A 21,200-nucleotide genomic window follows, 5' to 3' on the forward strand; every position below is an offset into this window, starting at 1 on the left:
CTCATGAGCCTAGGTGAAACCACCATCAAATAAAAGCTTAAAAAGGCCAGCTGGAGAGATGGCTTAGCAGTTAAGAGCACTGCCTGCTCCTCCAGAGGACCTGGGTTCAATTCCCAGCACCACAAGGTAGCTCAAAACCATCTCTAGTGGAATCTGATGCTCTCTTCTGGCTTAAAGGTGTACATGCAGATAGAGCACTCATACATAAGATAAATAAATCTTAAATAAAAGTTTATAAAGGCAAATCCAAAATTTGATCAGAATAGAATGAGCATACTGAGAAAACTATTTTAGGAACATACGAGCTTAGTGGGGTGACCCATACTTTCTAGTATGCGGTTTAAAGACGGAAGCAAGTCTGAACTTCCGCACTGGATTGGTGTTCATTTTACTGATGCCAAACTAGCATATGTGCTGCTGCTCACTAAGCAGGTAACATGCTGTACAGGGAGCCAGAGCACGTTCTAACAGGGGAAGGAAGTCCAAGTGTGCAATGAGGGAAGCTTGCAAATGGCACGCATGCACGCACATACACTTTCTCTCTCTCTCTTTCTCTCTCTCTCTCTCTCTCTCACACACACACACACACACACACACACACACACTCCACATCTAATTAACTCAAGATGGGCATGACATCAAATAAATAACTAATGATGCACCTTAACACCTTGAAAAAATTAGAACAAGTGTCCCAAAAGTAATAGATGGAAAGAGATACTTAGGATTAGGGTAAAATCTTACCCTATAGGTTTTGCACACACGCGTAAAGAAATGAGAAATAAAAAACTGAAAAGACTCAATGACATGAAGAGTTTATTCTTTGTAAGATAAGACTGACAGGCCCTTAGCAAGATGGTATGAAATAAAGAACCCAAATTAATAAAATTAGAGATTAAAGGGGAGATTAATTAGAGATTAAAATGTGTGTCAATTAAATTCAGAAAACCAAGATATACTTTTAAAAAATTATATTCTACCAAACTGGATAACGAATGAATTTTTAAGATACATATGACCTATCAACGTTAAAATAAATGAGATTAATAATCTAAACAGATCCATAACAAGCAACAAGAATTAATCAGTAATAACACCCTACCAACAAAGAAAATTCCAGACCAGTTGAACTGACTGAAGAACTCAACCAGATCTTCAAATAAAAAACTAACATTAACACTTCTAAATTAATCCATAAAATTAGGAAGAGATGAACACTTCTAAGTCCTTCTACAAAGTTGGTATTGCCCTCAGACCAAACACATAAAGACAGCAAAAGCCCTAAACTGCAAGACCAGTCTCCCTGATGAATACAGATTAAAGAAAAAAAAAACACAAGAAGAAAAAAAAAAACATCACTCACTATCATCAAGAAGGCTTCATTTCACAGATACAGGGATGGCTCAACATATGTAATTCATCACATGAATAGACTCAATGACAGAAATAGTATGATCATCTCAACAGACATGGGAAAGCCATTTGACAAAATCCAACATTTCTTATGATGAGCCCTGGAGAAATTATGGATGGAGGGAACATACCTCAACATACTAAAGACCACATGTGACAAACCTATAGATAAAACTGTCATATAATGTCATATTAGCACCTTTTTCTACCTTCATTCATTACTATTATTAATAATTGTTATCTTACCCTATAGGTTTTACATATATATTATGGCTACCAGTTTTGTGTTTTTATGAGTGTGAATAAGTGTGTCTCTGTGTTTATATCTGCTTCTTGTGAGTTAGTTGTCCTGGGCTCATTTCCATTTGTTTGTTTGTTTTGTTCTATTCCAGTTTGTTTGTTTTTGTTTTATCCACTATATTTTACTTTATCATTGTCCCTTAGATGCTGGTTTGTTTTCTAATGAGTCAGAAAAGGGGAGAGAACATGGATGGGGGGGCGGAGATGGCAACGAATTGGGAGGGAAGGGAAACTGCAATCAGAATATAATGCATGAAAAAAAATCTATTTTCAGTGAAAGGAAAAAGTTCCAGTGATGTTATCCACAGATAGAAAAAAAAAAAACCTTAAAATTCATAATGAAGCAACAAAAGACCCTGTGTAGCCACAGCAATCACAATTTGAGATTATACCACAGGACCCTAACAATGAAAACATGGAGCTGGCACAAAACAGACACATAAGTCAACAGAATAAATAAACTAAGGCCTCGGATATAAGTTCATTTTAATTTTGCCCAAGATACCAAAAATATACACTGGAGAAGAGACACAAGCTTCAGTAAATGATGCGGGGGAAACTATGTATCTACATTTTAAAAAATGACACTAGGTCACCCACAGAAACATAAACTTGAAACAGATCAAAGTTTTTAAAATAAAACCCTGAAGCTCTGGAATGGCTGGAAAAGTCTCACGACCCTCCTATTCCCTGTCTATGAAGGAAGGTCAGCAAGGCCAGCTGTGATGATCTTTGGTATATGCACTCAGCTGAAGTCATCAAGATTGGAGGGCAGTCTTGTGCAACAACTCCACCCTCTCTAAAACTCAGGGAACACTGTAGGAGAGGAGGCAGGAACACTGGGAGTCATGAGATAGGAGAAAGGGATGTTAAATGTCATTCTCCAGGTATGGCACAGCCATCACAATCATGGACTCACAGCGACTGCAGTTATCTGCATGGGGCCTGCACAAGACTGGCCGGTCAACAACCACTTGAGCATGGGGAAATGGCTCATGAGGTCCTACCCTCACTTCTCAACTGTTGGCTACTGATATCTTGTGAAGGGGGGAACCATTGTTTTCTGTTGTGTAGCCACTGTTTCAGCCCACCAGTCTCCAGTGGTGGGCTCCAGACTCATACAGATGGCCCTACCTTAAAAAGGATCCTGTATTGTTAGTAATTAGAGAAATGGAAATTAAAACTACTTTGAGAGCCCATCTTACCCTAGTCAGAATGGCTAAGATAAGAAAACAACAACAAAAGTTGAAAGGAATGAGGGAAAGGGGGATCCTCATTCACTGTTAGTAAGATTGCAAACTGGAGCAACCACTAGGGACATCAATCTGCAGCCGTCAAAAAGCTCAAAGTAGACCTACCATATGACCTGGCTACACCATTCCTTGGTATACACCCAAAGACTTGGCATCCTACTACATGGATACTTGGTTAGCCATATTCATTCACAATAGCTAGGAAATGGAAACAACTTAGATGGCCACAACTGATGAGTGGCTAATAAAAATGTGGTACATATATACAATGAAATTCTATTCAGCTGCAAAGAAAAATGAAATTATAAAGTTTGCAGATGGATGAAAGAAAACTGAAAATATTGTATTGAGTTAACCTAGACCCCCCCCCCAAAAAAAAAACAAATGCCACATGGTCTCTTTTATTTGTAGATCTGAGCTCTGAATCTTTAGATTTAAGTATATAACCTGAACTGAGTGATACAGAAGCCAGGAAAGTAGAAAGGGACTATGGGGTGGAGGGAGCTCCAGAGGGAGATAAGGAGACTTAGCTTCAATGAAAAGGGAAAGGGGAATCCAACTGAGGAGGAAGGTAGGGTAATACAGAGGGAAGAGGAGGAAGGAGATATAAGTAACACTAATGATGTTTGAAAAATCCACAAGACAATCTTATTTTATAAGCATCAAAACTTCATATATAATAAGTATGTTCACAAACAATGGAGTTATGTCATGATGGTGGAGTGATAATACCCCCCCAAGAGCCAAAGACAATCTATCAAAAATCCCAGTGTCATGCTTTAGATACCTCCCTTCAAGTTGTTGGCCAGGTGAATCCAAGAGACTCCCAAAACAATATAGGCTATTGTCATTGCCCTTGATTGCCTCCCTGAACTTGAAGGTAAGACCCATTGCTGAAGATATTACATAGTTCTGACACAAGACTTGGAGAATTGACTTGGAAGACTCATACCTGAATACCAACTCTCATAGTATTAGAAGGTTCCGTACAAACTGGCTCTGGATAATCAGTAGTCCTACCAGGCTGTAAAGCCTATAAACCATAATAATCAATTTGGCACAATGTCCCTAATGGTACCTGTGGTTGTTTGAGAGAAAATGGCCCCCAAAGGGAGTGGCACTGTTAGGAGGTGTGGCCTAGTTGAAGTAGGTGTGGCCTTGTTGGGAAAGTATGTCACTGTGGAGGCAGGCTTTGAGGTCTCGTATATGTTCAAGCTACACCCAATATACGTTCTGTTTCCTGTTGCCTGCATATCAAAACGTAGCCAGCACCATGTCTGCCTGTATACTGCCATGCTCCCTGTCCTGATGGTAATGAACTAAACCTCTGAAACTATAAGATGCCATCTCAATTAAGTGTTTCCTTTGTAAGAGTTGCCATGGTCATGGTGTCTCTTCACAGCAGTAGAAACCCTACTAAGACAGTGCCATAGTGGCATATCTATCTTGGAAGTGACTAACAGCTGACTAACTGGACTTTAGGCCTGTCCAACAGTGGGTAATTTGTGTCTGTGACTGTAAACCTATTCAATTAGCCACTGCTGTAGACAATATAGACCCTAAAGGAGACGTCACTACTGTCATTTTCATAAACCAATGATTTATAACTGTAAGTACATATCCTTATACCTACAGATAGATCTCACCCTCAACAAAGAAGCTTGCCTTTTCAGTGGACAGAGACCATGACAGAAATATACAACTAGTCAAAATGTAGAGAACAGGTGACAATGGGGTGTCCTGTGGAACATCTGCAATGCAATCCCTACCCCCAGGGCGCAGGGACCATCACAGAAGAGGGGACAGAGAGGTTATAAGAGCCAGAGGACCAGGATGCCTGAGGCTATGTAGTGTCTTGCAGATGTGGCAGGATTCTGAAACAATACAGTTCCCTAAACAAGACCTGCACAGTAACAGACCAATCGACATACTGATGCAGACGGGGGAAATTTCTTATGTCCCCACCCCAAGATGAGCAGCTACTGGCAAAGGCTTCTGAGATAGGAAGAATCAATCTTGTTCAGGTACAAATCACCTGATAAATTATCCAATCCCAGCTGGTCATCCCATGAGAACAGCACTAAATGGACACAGTAGATTTTGTGCTATTTTGTTTGTTTGGTTTGCTGTGTGTAATTATAGAAGAGGTCATTAATTTGAGATGGAATAGGGGACGTGATAGGAGTTGGAGTTGGGAGAGGAAGAGATGAAAATTATGTAAATACAGTGTGCATTTATTCTCCAAAAATGCTTTAAGTTGAGAAATGAAATGACAACAAATGCTGAAAAGGATGTGGAGAGAGGGGAACCCTTCCTTACTCACTGCTGGCAGGAATGTAAACTTGTGTAGCCACTGTGGAAATCAGTGTGGAAGTTTCTCAAAAGCTAAAACTAGAACTGCCACCATATGATTCAGCTATCCCACTCCTGAGAATGTGCCCAAAGGGTTCCACTTCCTACTACAGGGACGCCTTCACATCCATGTTCATTGCTGCTCTGTCTGCTCAAAATAGCTGGGAAGTGGAATCAAGCTAGATGTCACCAACTGATGAGTGGGGAATGAATAAGTGGTACATAAAACCAAATTAGGAAATTTTCAGGGAGATGGATGGAGCTGAAAAATACAGAGTGAGGTAACTCAGCTCAGAAAGATAAACTCTGTGTTTTCACTCACTAACTTTAACATTTAGGTGTGTGTCTTGGAGTGACTTTAGAGCCAGGAAGCTAGAAAGGGACAACCGTTGGGGGCTAGGTAAGGAGGCCCTGGGAGGGAGGGGACAGTAGAACATGTGTGATATGAAGGCACAGGGAAGGAAGACTAACACAGGGAATGATTTAGTGGGTATGGAAATGACAGGAGAGAAGAAGAGAGATCGAGAGTCAGCCAAAACTAAGGATATGCGAAACACTCACATAGGAACCTATTTTGTAAACTAACTTAAAAATACAATGCCAATTGTGGTGGTTGAAGCCAACCTGTTCTACATAGCAAGTTCGAGGACAGCCACAGTTATCTAATGAGATCCTGTCTAAAGCACAAACAAAATTTTCAACTTAAAAAAAAGCTTGAATGGAGATATCTAGCATGGGTAGATAATCCTTCTCTCAAAAGCCATGTGTTACCAGTGCCAGGTGTAAGATACTTCCCCATAGGGTACTGGTCACAAAGGCCCAGAGGCCAAGCGGTCCCCAAATCAATACAGGTTATTGCTGATGATCTTGGTTCCCCTTAAAAACTTGATGGTGAGACCACATTGCTGAAGACACCACAAATCTTGGTTACAGGACATAGAAAAATCACACTGGAAATGAGATGAAAGCTTCATCCATGCTAGACAACTCCTGTAATGCCATAAGGTTCCATGTGGGCTGCTGGCAGAGAAAAGTCATCAATGGTCTTACCAAGCTGTGAAACCTGTACTAAAATACTGGTCTGGCTGGGAATTAGTGGCACACGCCTTTAATCCCAGCATCTAGGAGGCAGAGACAGGCAGATCTCTGTGAGTATGAAGCCAGCCTGGTACAGAGGGAGTTCCAGGACAGGCTCCAAAGCCACAGAGAAACCCTGTCTCGAAAAACAAAAACAAACAAACAAAAAACCAAAAACAAATATAAACATATGAACATACATACATATGCCTGCCAGGCAAGACGTGCCCACTTATACTATAATGGCATAGCTGTTATGGCATAACCAACCACACTGTAACTGAATTAGAGGACCATGCATATCTGGGAGATAGACCTCTGGACATGCCCATTGGGGATTATTTTAGTTACACTTACTGAATGTGGGAAGACCCATCATTGTTAGGACAGCAGATTCTGGACTACATAAAATTGAGTAGGAGAGCTGAACACAATATGCTGCCATTGCTCTTTTCCAAATCCTGCTCCTCTGACTTCCCTGTTACGATGGGCTATGCCTTGACTGGGAGATAAAATAAATTCTTCCTATCTACAGGTGCTTTTTGTGTTAGTTACTTTTCTGTTGCTGTGATAAAGCCCCATGACCAAGGCAACTTATAAAATAAAGCATTTAATTGGGCATATGGTTCCATAGGGTTAGAGTGGCCAATGACTGAGCAGAGGCATGGTGGCAAGAACAGCTCAGTGACCTCATCTCAAACCACAAACAGGAAGTAGGGAGAACTAACTCAAAAGAGCCCAGATCCCAGTGACATACTTCCTCCAGCAAGGCCACACCTAATTCTCCCCAGACTGTCACCTGCCACCAAATGGGGACAATGAAGTATTCAAATGCCTGAGACTTACAGAAGAACCTACTTCTGATGTTTTGCTAAATGGACATGGTATTAAACTATCTGCTAAATATTTATGTTTACACTCATGTTCTCAGTATTGTTCAGTTTGTGTTGCTGGCAGCAGGTGAGTTAACACAGACTCTCATACAGAAAGACTTCAGCATGTCTCAATAAGCATTCTGTTTACACTGTTGATGAGGTCAACACATTCCTGAGCACCAGTCTGCTGTGAAGACACCTACCAGCTTTCTCCAGCTCTGACAACTCTAGACTCATCCAGAACATTAGTCCACATCTCCCATTCAAGATCTGAGCTTTCTTCAACTACCAGTCAAGGTCAAGCTAAACCTCCAGTCTTTTGAAGAAATAAGGAGTAGAAGCTGACCATTCTACTTCATTACCCTTTTCTGGCTGTCCCACTGTCACTTCCTTCAATGGCTCCTTGAATAGTTGCCAGGGTTGTGGGTATGACAGAGCTATCCTAAAAAGCAACCCGTTTCCTAGAGTTTGTGGTATGGACATGGGAAAAGAGAACACTAGAATAAAAAAAAACATTACAATGATAACCTACTAACAAAGTACATTGGCTCTAAAGTTTTAACAGCTAAATTCTCTAATCAGCTCTTTACCTCTGTATAGGTCATTGATAAATAGGGATTCAGTTATATCCAAACGCTGCAGATTGCCATGCTGAAGACCGGGCTTCCCACTCTTTAGGTAGCATATGGTCTCCCCTAAACAGCCCTGAAAAATCACTCCCAGCCCTGCCCATGTCTCCATTCTTCTACCTTCCCTGAAGACAGACTTTCTTTAGATATGCTAATATTGTCTTAGATAACATTAAGTCCCACTCTGCTTTCAACCTGAAAGGGACAGACATGTTCTGAGATGCATTCTGCAGGAAATGGAGCTCATCTATTGTGTGACTTTATGAAGCCAACTCTGAGTTCTGCTAGTGACACCTCCATCATCTCATGTACACCCACTCAACCCCACCTGTCACTGTCTGATCACTTTTTCTTTCATAACCCTTCACTTGGATTTTATTCTCCAAATCCAGCAGCCTCTTTACAGCTCTCATTCTTCTGGATTTCATTATTGTAAGTGACACTTGCCCATTTCTAAAACACTCTCTGCATCGATGGCTCAAATGGACCTGAATTGTTGGTTCTGCTCATTAACTCTAAGTTTCTCTGTTTTGGTTCTGGGTCAAGACTGCAGCATTAGGCATACTTGGGTCCAAATACAATCTCTAATCCTGACTAGCTCTCTGGCCCTGGGGACACTCCTGGACTTCGCTGGGTCTTCTTTATCAACATGGACATAATGGCATCAATTGTAGAGACTGTCCTCAGCATATTCAGTTTAATCTGTCACTAGTAATCAGTGAGCACAAGTGAACAATCGCCTCCGTGTCCTGATTCTTGACTCCAGGACTCTGTTGTCTTTTGCCTTGAAGAATCCATCTCCAATTGCTTTGATTAATACATCGGTATATGACTGAAGTGATGATTCCAGAACTAAATCTTTCATCCTCTTTTCAGCAGAAAAAAAAAGAGAGAGAGAGAAAGAAAATCAGGAGTGTTCTTAGCAATATCTAAGGGACAACTGGATGAGTTCTGGTTACATCTTACTGTCCCTTCTTCCAGACTTCACTGCCCTTTGCCCTTGCAGCACTCTGCTTTGCAGATGTCTCTTCTCTAGTCTTCTCAGATTCTCTGGCACTTTATCCTCATGCATTGACTCTCAACACTGGTCTAAAGACAAAGCCTAATCTTTATTTTTTGAGTTGTCTTCTTGCTCTTGGAGATACCACACTTCACCATAGAAGTGCTCCAACTGCAACTTCTAAGTAAACAGGAAACTTCCATACCATCTCTGTCTAGCCCAAAGATTTCCTCTGAGTTCTCCAACCCTGTATGCAACTAAGAAAACATAAAGTCAACAAATGCAAGCCTGGTTTCATAAACACCACCATCTCACTTGCTCTCCTCCAACTGTAAAGGTCAGAAGCCTAGAAGTTATTCTTAATAAACTTAATTCCTTCCCCCACCCTGTCTACTCACACCCATGGATTTCACCTTAAACATCTCTCAGATTCACCCACCTATATCCATCTCTACTTTCTTCTTCCTTCTAAATAAATATCTACTCAAGGACAAAAGTCTACTTTCCAATACCTTCACACAGTTTACTCTTTCTCCCACCCCTCTTCTGTGGTGAAGCCATGTCTTCCTTTTTATTTTCTTAGGAACCTTCGTTCATTCATTCATTTAACTCAAAATCATTCATATTAGGAAGAGTTAAGTAACATAGTAAGAGTCCTAGTTTCTTTTTCCCTCTCAAAAACTAGTCATTAACCAGACACAATAATTATGCAAGGATGTACTTATGAGTATATATATATATATATTATATATATATATATATATATTACATGTCTTCTGTAAACATGTATATATTTATATATACTGAATTTGCTTAATTGTTCTGATTCTTTCTCGAATATGATGATATCTCTCTCATTTTCATACTCTCAGCCTCAATGAACAAACCAATGTTGTCCTCATCTATATCATATATGACTTCAAAGGAATTACAAAAATCCATGGAGCACATCCTCAGAGTCTGTTTAAAGGGTGGGATGCAGCTATATTCATACCTGTACTTTGTTTTTATAACATCTTGTGAAGAGAAAATATGTAAGATACAACAGATTATAAGAATTGTGCCAGAAAACAAGATTCTCAAATATGTTAACTGCTTCTCTAAAGAACAATTTTATTTTGGTATAAAGGCAGTTAGAACTGATACCCAGCCAAACGAGGGGACAGAAACGGAACACCTGGCAGCTTTGGGTACCACAGCTGCTCATGAATGAGGCCCCAGAATCACTGCCAGTCAGGAACACAGAACAGGAGCCTGGCAGAGACCACAAAGAATAGATGAAGGCCTGGAGAGATGGCTCAGTGAGCCAAGTTCTTGCCATGCAAGTGAGAAGACCCAAGTTCAAATCTGCAGAGCCCACATGAAAGCCAAGCATGGAAGCCTGTGTCTGCAACCACAGCACTAACTACCTTGAGGCAGGAGGTAGACGCAGAAGAATCCACAGAAGCTCACAGTCTAGCCAGGGTGCAGACAACAAAGAGACTCTGACCTAAGGCTGAAGGTGGAGGACAGACCCCAGGGACTCACACACATCCTCCCTCACACAGAAAAACACAAGTATGTACAGACATAAACAATACACATACATACGTATACACACAGAGACAGTACACACCCTTACTCACACACAAACACACACATATGAACATAGATATTATACACATATATGTACACATACACACATACCTCACTCACACTCACGTACAAACATTATACACATATAACTATAAATACACCGATAACACACAGTGAGAAATAAATCATAAAGAACTACCAATATCAGTATACCTGATGGAAATCCTTTCCTAAATTTGGATTATTTAAAAATCAGTCCCTGGTCTCTTAAAAGAAAACAGGAAGCATCATGTAACCAATTTGAGCTATCTGAGCTCAGTCTAATTTTCTTTTTAAAGAGGATTTCATATAGAAAGAGCACAGATTAAAAGGCAGTGGTAAAATCCCAGAGTTTGTGGGACTGCAGCAATATAATTGACCAAGTTCCCATTGACCCAGATGGACATAAACAACACAAGATGATAATAGGGCATTTAGGCAACTAGGTAACCATGGAGAAGCCACCACAAGAGCTCCTTAAGGAGCTGCTATCAGCTTCAAGTGCAGGTCTATCAGCAGAATTCAGGACTCTGTCCTTCCCTCTTAACCACTTTATCAGTAACTAGAGTGAGATATAGAAGTTTACTACTGGCGCAACGACATGAACTCAGGAGGAATCATATACAGAGATATACAAAAGCTACACACACCCAATAATAGAGCCAAGACTAAAATCTAGTAGCTTAGAAAAGTGGGCTAATTCTCCCATTTAAATACTAACCAGGCCCAACCCTGTTTAGCTTCTGAGATCAAATGAGATCGGGCACCTTCAGGGTGGTATGGCCGTAGACTGGACTAATTCTCATAAAATAAAATAATGAGAATAAATCCCTAAGGTATCAGTACTTGTCTCCAAAAACATGCACACAGCTTTGAGATGGTCAAGCTGTATATTAATTGCTACCAGTTTTAAAGCTTACTTAATGGCATTAGCAGACAACAAGCTCAGTTTGCAGGGGCAGCAGCAAGCTTGGTGCGAGAGGTCTGAGAAGGGCTAACATGATGCAATTAGGCAAAGGCAGAGTGGCATCTCAAAGATAAAGAGTGCAGTCTGGTCCACACTGGCCAGACCAGAACTCAGGTACTTCTCACCTAACATAAGCACACACATTCAGGGCAAAACCACGGATACCATACTGTGAGAGGAAGGACAGGCAGGAAGGGTGGTTCAGAAACAGGACAAACAACAGCCTCTGTGGAAAATGGCGGCGATCTCCATTCAACCATTCAGTGAACATGAAGTTCAAGCCTGTTTTGGGAAACCTACTTCACTCAAGAATAGCAAGGGGTGAAGAGAAAGAATGGCTATGTGTGTGAGAAATTCTTGGAATATCCAAATATGCATATCTGGAGTAGAGACCAAGATGATCTGAGAAGAATGAGCTGATTGTGTAAGACTTAGTAAGAAGAAAGATAGCAAAATCGTTCACTGAATTGAAGTCACTTGCCTCATAACCCTGGCAACCTAAGTTGGATTCCCCCAAATCCACAAAGTTACCCTCTAACCTCCTCATGTGAGTCATGGCTCAGATGCAACTGAGAATGTGTGTGCCCATGCACACACGATTTCACAAGGTACATGTAAGAACAGAGGAAAGAATGTATAAGGAAGACTGTGGCAAATCCACACTACATTAATGAGGAGGAATCTGACCATGTCCACACTTCCCAGGAATCAACACTACCTGGAAGGGATGGATCGGAAGCAGGGAAGGTAATGGCCTTCTCCACACCACACACCATTTGTGTGGACTCCCAGTGAATTCATGCCACTTGTGTACTTTAGCACCCATATTTCCTTCTCTGAAGCCACACTTGTGATGAGAAGCCAAACTTTCTGTCTGGCTCCATCAGCAGAGGGACAACAACAAAATCGATGTTTGTTCTCAGCCCATGTACCTTGAATCTATATGGGAAAAGCAAAGATTTTCTATGCTTTCATTCACAAATTCAACTAAGATATTCAAATATTCTCAACTAATGTAAATAAAGATTTGTTACATAGCATATCTCTCCTTGTGAGTCATTTGCTTCTGAATAACAGAAAAAAATAAGTTTGATTGAAGATCACTTTGGAAAATGTGTCTTAAACACACTCTAAAGCCCTCTAATCTAAGATTATGTGAAAACAGGCTTTAGAATGTTTCTAAAAAGAAATGATTCATCAGTGAGATTAAGCTAAATGCCAAAGTAATCAAATTGTGGAGTTCTGATTAAATGGATACTTAAGTTTAATCTATTTAAAACTTGCAGGATAAATAGAAAGGGTCTGGTCTAGACTAGTTCTGGCTTGGCTCAAATGTTATAACTGGATGTCTAAGTTTACTCTTCAGACTGTTCCTTTTAACTTCTTCGAAGCCATCCTTCATACTTCTTTCTCATTTTGAATAAATGAGAATCACTTGGACTTCTATGGGCTCTTTCTGTTAAATAGCAGCCAGAAAGAAAAGGCAAGAAAGTGAAAGGGGCATATCCTTACCCCCACCTCGGAAAAGGTTTCCTTGCCAGTAAGCTCTGGCAGCTTTACCACGTCTGACCAGACCCAGGCTGCCCTGAGCCGGAGAGGTCCCCTTTTGTGACTGCAGCTAGGCTCCCCCGGGATTTCCTCCCGTCGTCCCGGCAGCGCCGGGCCGCAGGCGGGCGACCACAGGCCGACGCGGCTCCACTTACAGTGACACCATCCCAGGTGACAGCACCAGTGCAGCTTGAAGCACTTGCCGTGGCTGTGCGTGGCACAGATGGACAGCCCGTCGCACGGCTGGAAGTCGGGTCTGCGAGCGGCGCAGCTCCGCGCCAGGGCCTGCGCCTCGTCCACTTTCTCGCTCTTCCAGCCGCGCTCGGGCGCCGCGGCCGCACTCATCTCTCCTGGTGCGGAGCGAGGACCCGGAGCCCGGGAGCGGCGGCACGGGCCGGGCAACACGCGGGCGAGCTCCGGCTGCAGGCGCAGAGAGGACAGGCTGGCCGAGGAGCCGCCCCGGGAGGGCGCAGCGACCGGGCCGGGCCTGCCACTTCCCCGCGCCCTGGTCCCTTCTGCGCCCTCTGCCTTGCTCCCTCCTCCCAGCTTTCTCCTCTGCACCCTCCTCGCTGCTCCCACCTCCCTTCTCCCTCTTTCGCCCTCACCGTTGCTCCCTCCTTTCCGCTCCCCCACCCCTCGGGCCGCCACGCCTGCACGCGCACGCGCACACTTAGGCTGCCGCGCCCCTCTGCGAGCCTAGCCCCCGCGAGTCGGTCCCACACGCCTCCCGAAGAGGAGGGCGGGCCGCGAGGACGGTCAGCTGGGTCCCTATACGCACACGTCCCGCACGCGTCCGCGCGCTCGTGGGGTGGGGGTGGCTCTGGCTACTGCTGCCTTCTCCCGCAGCCTTTAGGCACACGGTCAGCCCGGCCCTGGCACTCCCTCCCTGGCGTGCCACGGCGTCCTACGGGGCTCGCCCCAGCGGCGGTCCAGGAGCGGCGGAGCGGCAGCCGGCGGTGACCCGGGACCCGAGACCTAGCGGGTTCTTCCCAGCACTAGCTGCCCGGAATTAGTGCTGGGCTTGGGGAGTCCAGCAGCTAGGGTGGGAGGATGTGTTAGGTTTGGGTCTTGATGGGGTTAGAGAGGTGATCACTAAGTGACATGTAATGTCTATGTGTGTTGCCCGTGTGTAGAGTCGAATGGTTGGGGGGGGGGCTAAAGTGGGGAGGGGAGCATGATTAACTGCATAGGTTGAACATGGGTGTGTGTGGCGGTGTGGTGGGCTGAAATGGAATAGTGTATGCGTAAAGATTGTTTGGAGTTGTCCTGGACCACTGGCACACAGATGGGAATGCCCCAGGGCCTAGCTTGGTCAATGGGTGTGGCTGCCCAGACTGCAGCTCCCTCTCCTACCTCCCCAAGTCCGCTTGTTTACCTTCCCTCCTGGCCACAACTTGCATCAAAAAGGTTTTCCATCCAAGGCTGAACAAGAAAAGAGAAAAGGAATCATTACTTCCCAAGGAGCCATGCTGGGAACTGGCTCTCCCTGTAGCGGGAGCCAGGACCCAGCCAGAAGCACAGAAAGGAGGGAACGCCCTCCTTGGGCTTCCTTGCCAACTGCTTCTTGAGGCCCAGGAAAATGCCTGTAATTACCGAGGGTGGGGAACAGACCTCTCAGCACAAACGCATGGCGCGTGCCTATGCCCGGATCTCCTTTCCCCTTCCTGCTTAGCAATGAGATCCAGCCTGGCTTTAAAGGAAATTCATCCTCAAGCCTTCAAAAATCTTTGCTGCTATAAGCAATCTTTCATAACTTCCCCTTTTATTTAACCTTGGCTTAGGAAGGGAAATCTAATTTGCATATGTCTGACTCTAGTGAAATCTTCATATGTCAGGGATTGAGGGAAATCAAGTTGGCAGACTGTGTGTTCTAAGTCACAAACTCTGGCTTCCCAGTGACCCAACACTGAATCAGCTTCAAACATAAGGTGTCATCGCTTCACCTACTTCCCAGGTGTCCACCCCCTTAAGTCCCAAAGCAGCTCCCTGCTGACTCACAGCATCCATGCCTCCCTGCTGCTAATATAGCCATCTCAAAATAACTTCAGCAAGAGAAGAGGGAAAAAACCCAAAGAAATCCACACTACGTTATTGCTATATTATGAAATCAATTTTTCCTAAATTTTATTTTATTATTTTGTCTGTGTGACTGTTTTGCCTACATGTATTGTTTGTGCACCACCTGCACACTGCCCTCGAGGATAGAAGGGTACATCAGATTCCTTGGGACTGGAGTTACAGGGGTTCATTAGCTGCCCTGCTGATGCTAGGGATCGAATCAAGGTCCTCGGGGAGAGCAGCCAGTACCCTTAACCTCTCAGACTTGCTCTAGGCCCACCAACCAATTTTTAAACATTGGGCATATCCATCTGTTTTAATTTTTTCTCCTCCAATGTATAATTGGAGGATATCCAACAATAAATATCAGGCATATCATATAAGGCCAAATAACAGGACATCGCCAGGAGCACTTACACAGCTAACCCCACTTGCTTTTATTACAGACTGGACCACAAGATCCCACTAATTAGGAAACACAATTTTTTAGTGCATGACCCAAAGACCTAAGATGCCAGACATTCATAGCCATCAAAGATCAGTCTTGAGAAGGGCTATAACTTGTCTACTTAACTATAACACTATAGGTAGAATCTTCAGGTTCAAATTCAAAGGATAATTTGTTCCTGTCATAGTGTACATCTTTGTCTATTGTTAATGTAAGTTGTATTTGCACACCAACCCTCTGAACACTTACAAACTGAGTCTTAACAGAACAGGTTTTGGTTACCTAACCAAGCAACCAAGCATCATGGTTATAAATAAGCTATCAGCAATCTGCTATTTGTATTAAACCAATCATGGGGCAGACAGGGGCAATAGCTTCCAAATGCAGTTCAGCTAAACTGGGAGCTGCTTGTGAAGAAGGAAGAAGTCTGTTCAGCAAGGCCATCAGCACAACTTGGATTCAGCATTTGCTCTGGTACTGAGGTAAGACCAGCAGCATCTTTAGACTCAGAAACAGTCCTGCTTTCCTGTACTCCACCTTGGCCCTGTACCTGGCCCACTGCAGATGCTCCATATAAATCCCTGTCCTGGTTTGTTTTCTGTCTCTGTAATAAAACACTGACCAGAAGCAACTAGGGGTAGAAAGGGTTTACTTTATCTTAAACTTCCTTGTTACAAACCATCATTGAAGGAAGTCATGACAGGAACTGAAACAAAACTATGGAGGAACAGTGCTTACTAGCTTGTTTCCACATGGCTTGTCCAGCCTACTTTCTTATACACAACCCAGGACCAACTGCCCAGAACAGAACTGGCCACATTATTCATTAATAATAATAATATTAATGATAAAATGCTTCCACAGACTTGCCTACAAGCCAATGTGATGGCGGTATTTTCTCAGTTAAGGATCTGTCTTCTTAGATGACTTGAGTTTGTGTCAAGTTGACAAAACTAAACAACACAGTCCCTTCTTTTATAGCATCTCAAACATTCACAACCAGAGACTATTCTTCCCAACCCTCCCTCTAGGGTGCTGTGAAGAGACTGCCCTGTAACAACTGTCTTAGTCATTTGCTTAGTCTATTGCTGTGAAGAGACACCGTGACCAGGACAACTCTTATAAAGGAAAACATTTAATTGGAGGAGCTTACAGTTCAGAGGTTCAGTGCATTATCATCATGGTGGGACATGGCAGCAGGTAAGCAGAAGTGGTACTAGAGAGGTAACTGAGGAAGTGGTCAGAGACACTGGCCGTGGCTTGAGCATATATGAGACCTCAATGCCTACCTCCACAGTGACAGCTTCCTCCCACAAGGCCATAGCTACTCCAACAAAGCCACACCTCCTAACAGTGCCACTCCCTTTGGGGGTCATTTTCCTTCAAACTACCACAACATCTGTTCAAAATGAACTTATTCTCTAGGCTCCAAAGCCCACCAACCCGTTTTCTTTATTGCTGTGTTTCTGGAAGTATGCCATCCTCATCTGCCTGTGTTCATGCCTCCCAGTTCTGTCTCATTGCCTTGATTACTTGACTCTGAATCTTGTTTGAGCTCAGTTGCTATTGAAGTCTTTATGTAATTCGCTCTGGGTTGTTATCACTATCACTGTTATTATTTATTATTATTATCAGGACTGGAGGTTGAACTTAAGGCCGCAGGTGCTCAACAGTATAGTTGAGCCCTGTTTGTACTTTGTACTTGGAGACAGGCTATCACTAAGAGGCAGAGGCAGCCCTCAAGCTTACAGAACCTCCTGCTTCAGCATCCCAAGTAGCTGGGAGGATAGGTTTGTGTCATCAGGACCAGCTTCCTCTGCAATCTTAAGAAATTGCTGTACCCATATGTGGCACCTCAAACAGTCTAGCAGGTACTGTTTATTCCCAGTGCAGCATTGTGTTGGATGCATCAGAGGCATGTGACAAGTTGTGTTAAATGGGTATATCAAAATGTTCATAAGTGTGCTGGAGATAATCTCAGTGGTAGATGTGAGGGGATTGAATTGGATCCACAACACCGCGCGCACACACACACACACACACACACACAGGAGAGAGAAAGAGAGAGAGAGATATTCTGAAGTGTTTAGAAAGACAAAACACCTGATTTTTAAATCCAAAACCCCCAAGAATGAGCAGGTTGCACTTTTCCTAAGTGACTCCATTTTGTATAAAACATTGGTTTTTGTTTTGTTTGTTTTTTTTTTTTTTTGTTTTTTTTTTTTGTTTTGTTTTGTTTTTTTGCCCTGAAATGCTCCATTGTAAAGCAAATTATGACTCCATTTTGAAGAATGAGATGACTCTGCAACTGTGTAGACAAGTGTATTTATCAGGGTGAATTGGGGCTGAGAGCTCATGGGCTGTGATGCTTTGAATGAGAACAAGGAGACTCTTCAATCAACTCAGCTGACTACAAGGTGTTAGGGAGCTCCAGGGAGGCAGCTTTTGTGACTCATTCTTCTCAATGGTGCAGCCATTCACAGGGGCAGAGCAAGTAAGCCACTCGTGCTGCAATAAGTACCCCCAGGAAACTCCCTGGCTCACTAAGCTGGCCTTCCACAGAATCTTTCTCTAGGTATAGTCTCAGGCACTGTATCACCACTATCCTGCGGTGGGGAGATATTGTTCATGTCTCCCCAGGGAAAGTGACACAGCACCCTAACAGTTTCCTAGAGATAATTTGAATGGGCTACCTAAAGTAAGCATCAGATTATAAAAGATAATTGCTTGTAAGGGTTTAAACAAAGCACAAAAGACAGGGTAGAAGCTCAGGTCTGCCCAGAGCCATTAAAACGCCTTTCCCAGCAAGAATGCACTGGCTGTACAAAGGCCAGGGAGAGGGCAGCACACACTGGGCAGCCAGCAAGGCCTGGGCCATCTTCTTGAAAGAAATATGGGTTGGATGGAGCAACTGCAACTTCAAAAATAGAGGTGGAAGCATTTCCAAGATTAGGTTGCAAAGAATGATTTGTGTTGGCCTCTTGTCAACTGCCCTCCTGGAACCAGCCTGGCGGAAACAAAATATTCTGAAGGCATCTGTGCCCTTCCTTTTGGCTGAAACAATGGTTCCCTCAAGAAATCAGATTCCCTAGGAATCTCACGCTAAGAGAACAAAAATGCTGAAGCCTGGGGCCAGCAGAGGAGGAATTTGTCTCCAATTTCACCCTTGTAACAACTTTGTGGGAGAGACTGGAGCTGGAGATGCTGGTGGGTGGATGATGGGGGCAGGGGCACTATGACTGAGAGTGCTTAGTTGTGCCTACCTCAAGAAGCCCATTTAAAGCTAAGCCTCATCCCAGGGCCTTGAAGGTGGACTTAGAATCACTGGACATCTTTGTCCCTCCTGACTGTGTGTTCCCAACATTGTGTAAGTCTCCTTTCTCTGTGATCCATTGTTACCTCTCTGTTTAGTTGGCTTATTTAAGATGATGGCCAAGCCTAACTTGTCAGAGTTGCCAGACTCTAGGCCCTGACCCTAACAACTCTGGGGACATTATGAGTGACCCTATGACAAGGACTCTCCAGCCTATGGCTGGCAAGAACCCAAGCCTGACAATAGCTACCGAAGCTTGGTGGCAGATCAAAACACAGTTCTGTGCCTTAGAGAGATCTCTCACTGATTAGGGTGCCCCAAGATTCCTGCCCCACAGAACACTGGGAGATACGTTTAAGTTGTGTTAACCAACTAAGTTATGAAGAAGTTTGTTATGTCTCAGTATGTGACTAACAGAGGATGGAGCATTTGGATCAAACGTGCACTTTATACACTAATATTGGAAAGCCCCAGGACCCCTTAAATGGGGCAAGGGCAGAATGAGGTGATTGCTAGTCCAGGGAGCCTGAGTGCAAGGAAAAGTGGTAATCCTGAAGAGATGAAATCAGCAGCTTGGGTTGGAAGGAGCAGAAGTGATAGAAGGAAATGGCAGTCATTAGCTAGGAAACAAAGGAGCATCAGGCCTAAGCAGGACATCTATTAGTATCCCTCTGAGGCCCAGGTAACATGGATGAGGAACAGAAAGAATGTAAAAGCCAAAAGGATAGGAAGGAGTACTGGGTCTGGGAAGGAAGTGCCCTTTGCAGCCAGGAGCCCATCACAGCTGTGGCAATCTGCACAGACCTGCCCTAGACTGAGCTTCATCGTCACTGCTTCTGAATGAATAAAAGAAATCCTAGAGTTCGGGAATATGAAAAACTGTAGAGCCTGTACATAATCGGAGAATTGGAGCCGGTAGCTCCTGTGGACAAAGGTTGACAGTTGCTTCTATGTGACCACCTGCCCTACAGTCCCTAACCTTCAACAGTTGTCTCTAGTGTCCCCCTGTCCTATGGGGAAGGCAGCTGTGTCAAGATAGCCACAGGCTTTTACAAATCTCTTGCACTAACACCCTATAATCAAAAGTTGTAAATCTTGGAATGTAATGTGACTCTCCCAAGGTCTAACTTCCAGATTGTAAAACCTGCTTGGCTTTTACTGTAAGAGACTTGAAACCTCTTCTCATTGTCACAGCATCAGAAGCCAGACTCTGCCTGCCTCCCGGGCTAACTAGAAGTTTTCAGCCTCGTGGTGTTTGGAATAAAGTTTGCCCTGGTTAATAGACTTCAGTGGTCTGTTCCCTGTTGTTTGCGCATCCCCAGAACCCAACAAAATAAAAAGAGGGCATGGCTGCTTCTAAGATGTTGATGTTTTTATTGTAGATATAAGGGAGAGTCCAGAGTGGACATGACCTGCAAACAGAGCCTGGCCGTGTAAGAGGAGCAGGGAGGAGAAATGGGAGAGCCAGAAGACCAAGAGGGCAAAAGGGCTGGATTATACAGGGAAGATCAGCTGAGAAAGGGCAGCCTAGCCCTGGCCGGGGTATGGCAAACAGGAGGAGCCTATAACAGGTAGGGACTGAGGGATGCTGGGAAAACCTGGGGACCAGAGTAAGCTTTAATGTATTAATAGGCACCTCAGCCTTTTGTTTTGGGTATGAGATCTAACTCTCCATCCTTTCACAGACAGGGGAGGGGATTGTGAAATAGCTCCTCCCTGAGGAGCTATTGGCCATTCATGCTTCTGGAGAGAGGGACTCATTTTCTTTTGTGGTAAGTCGCCCACACCCCAGTAACATCCTCAACACAATCCATGCTTAAGCAAACAACTGAATTAACTCAGTGTGTCACAAAGATATGGAAGTAGGTAGTAGACAGAGGAAGAGGATATCAGATACACCGGACAAATGGCTAACTCAGATGCCTATTAACATATCAAAGCGGAAGCTGGCCTACACTCCCAACATCACTCAGTACCCCTGTGGCTCCTCCCAGCTCTCCCAGCATCACTCAGTACCTGTGGCTCCTCCCAGCTCTCCTCCCCTTCCACCCCCCCCCCCCATCCCTTCCTCTCAGAGCTGGGCTTCATTTCCCTTCCTTTAGACTGACCCCTATATAACTCAGCCATCTTGGCTATGATGGTCTTTGGTCTCTTGGTTGGTGACTCCTCTCTTGCTCTCCCTCCCTCTTCTCTCATGGTCCAGTTTAGTCTGCCTGGACTCTCCCCTCTGCCTGCTTTCTCCCTTATATCTACAATAAAAATCTCCATACCTTAGGAATAGTCATGTCCTCCCCCTTTTATTTCATTTCTCACTCAGTTAGAGGGGATGGGAGGAAAATAATAGAGGGCCATG

The 21,200-nt window shown here is 43.8% G+C and overlaps 1 protein-coding gene across 1 annotated transcript in view; it reads right to left on the reverse strand.

Moving 5' to 3' along the window:
- CUNH3orf70 (chromosome unknown C3orf70 homolog) overlaps positions 1-13,552 on the reverse strand; it is a 44,808-nt gene extending 31,256 nt beyond the window's left edge. Inside the window, exon 1 of the mRNA XM_051191189.1 lies at positions 13,184-13,552. Coding sequence (XP_051047146.1) covers positions 13,184-13,373 — 190 coding nt within the window. The 5' untranslated portion in view covers positions 13,374-13,552. The remainder of the gene's footprint in view (positions 1-13,183) is intronic.
- Positions 13,553-21,200: the final 7,648 nt, after the last annotated feature.

The sequence above is a fragment of the Phodopus roborovskii genome, unplaced genomic scaffold, assembly GCF_943737965.1.
Source record: "Phodopus roborovskii unplaced genomic scaffold, PHOROB, whole genome shotgun sequence".
In the NCBI taxonomy this organism is placed as follows: domain Eukaryota; kingdom Metazoa; phylum Chordata; class Mammalia; order Rodentia; family Cricetidae; genus Phodopus; species Phodopus roborovskii.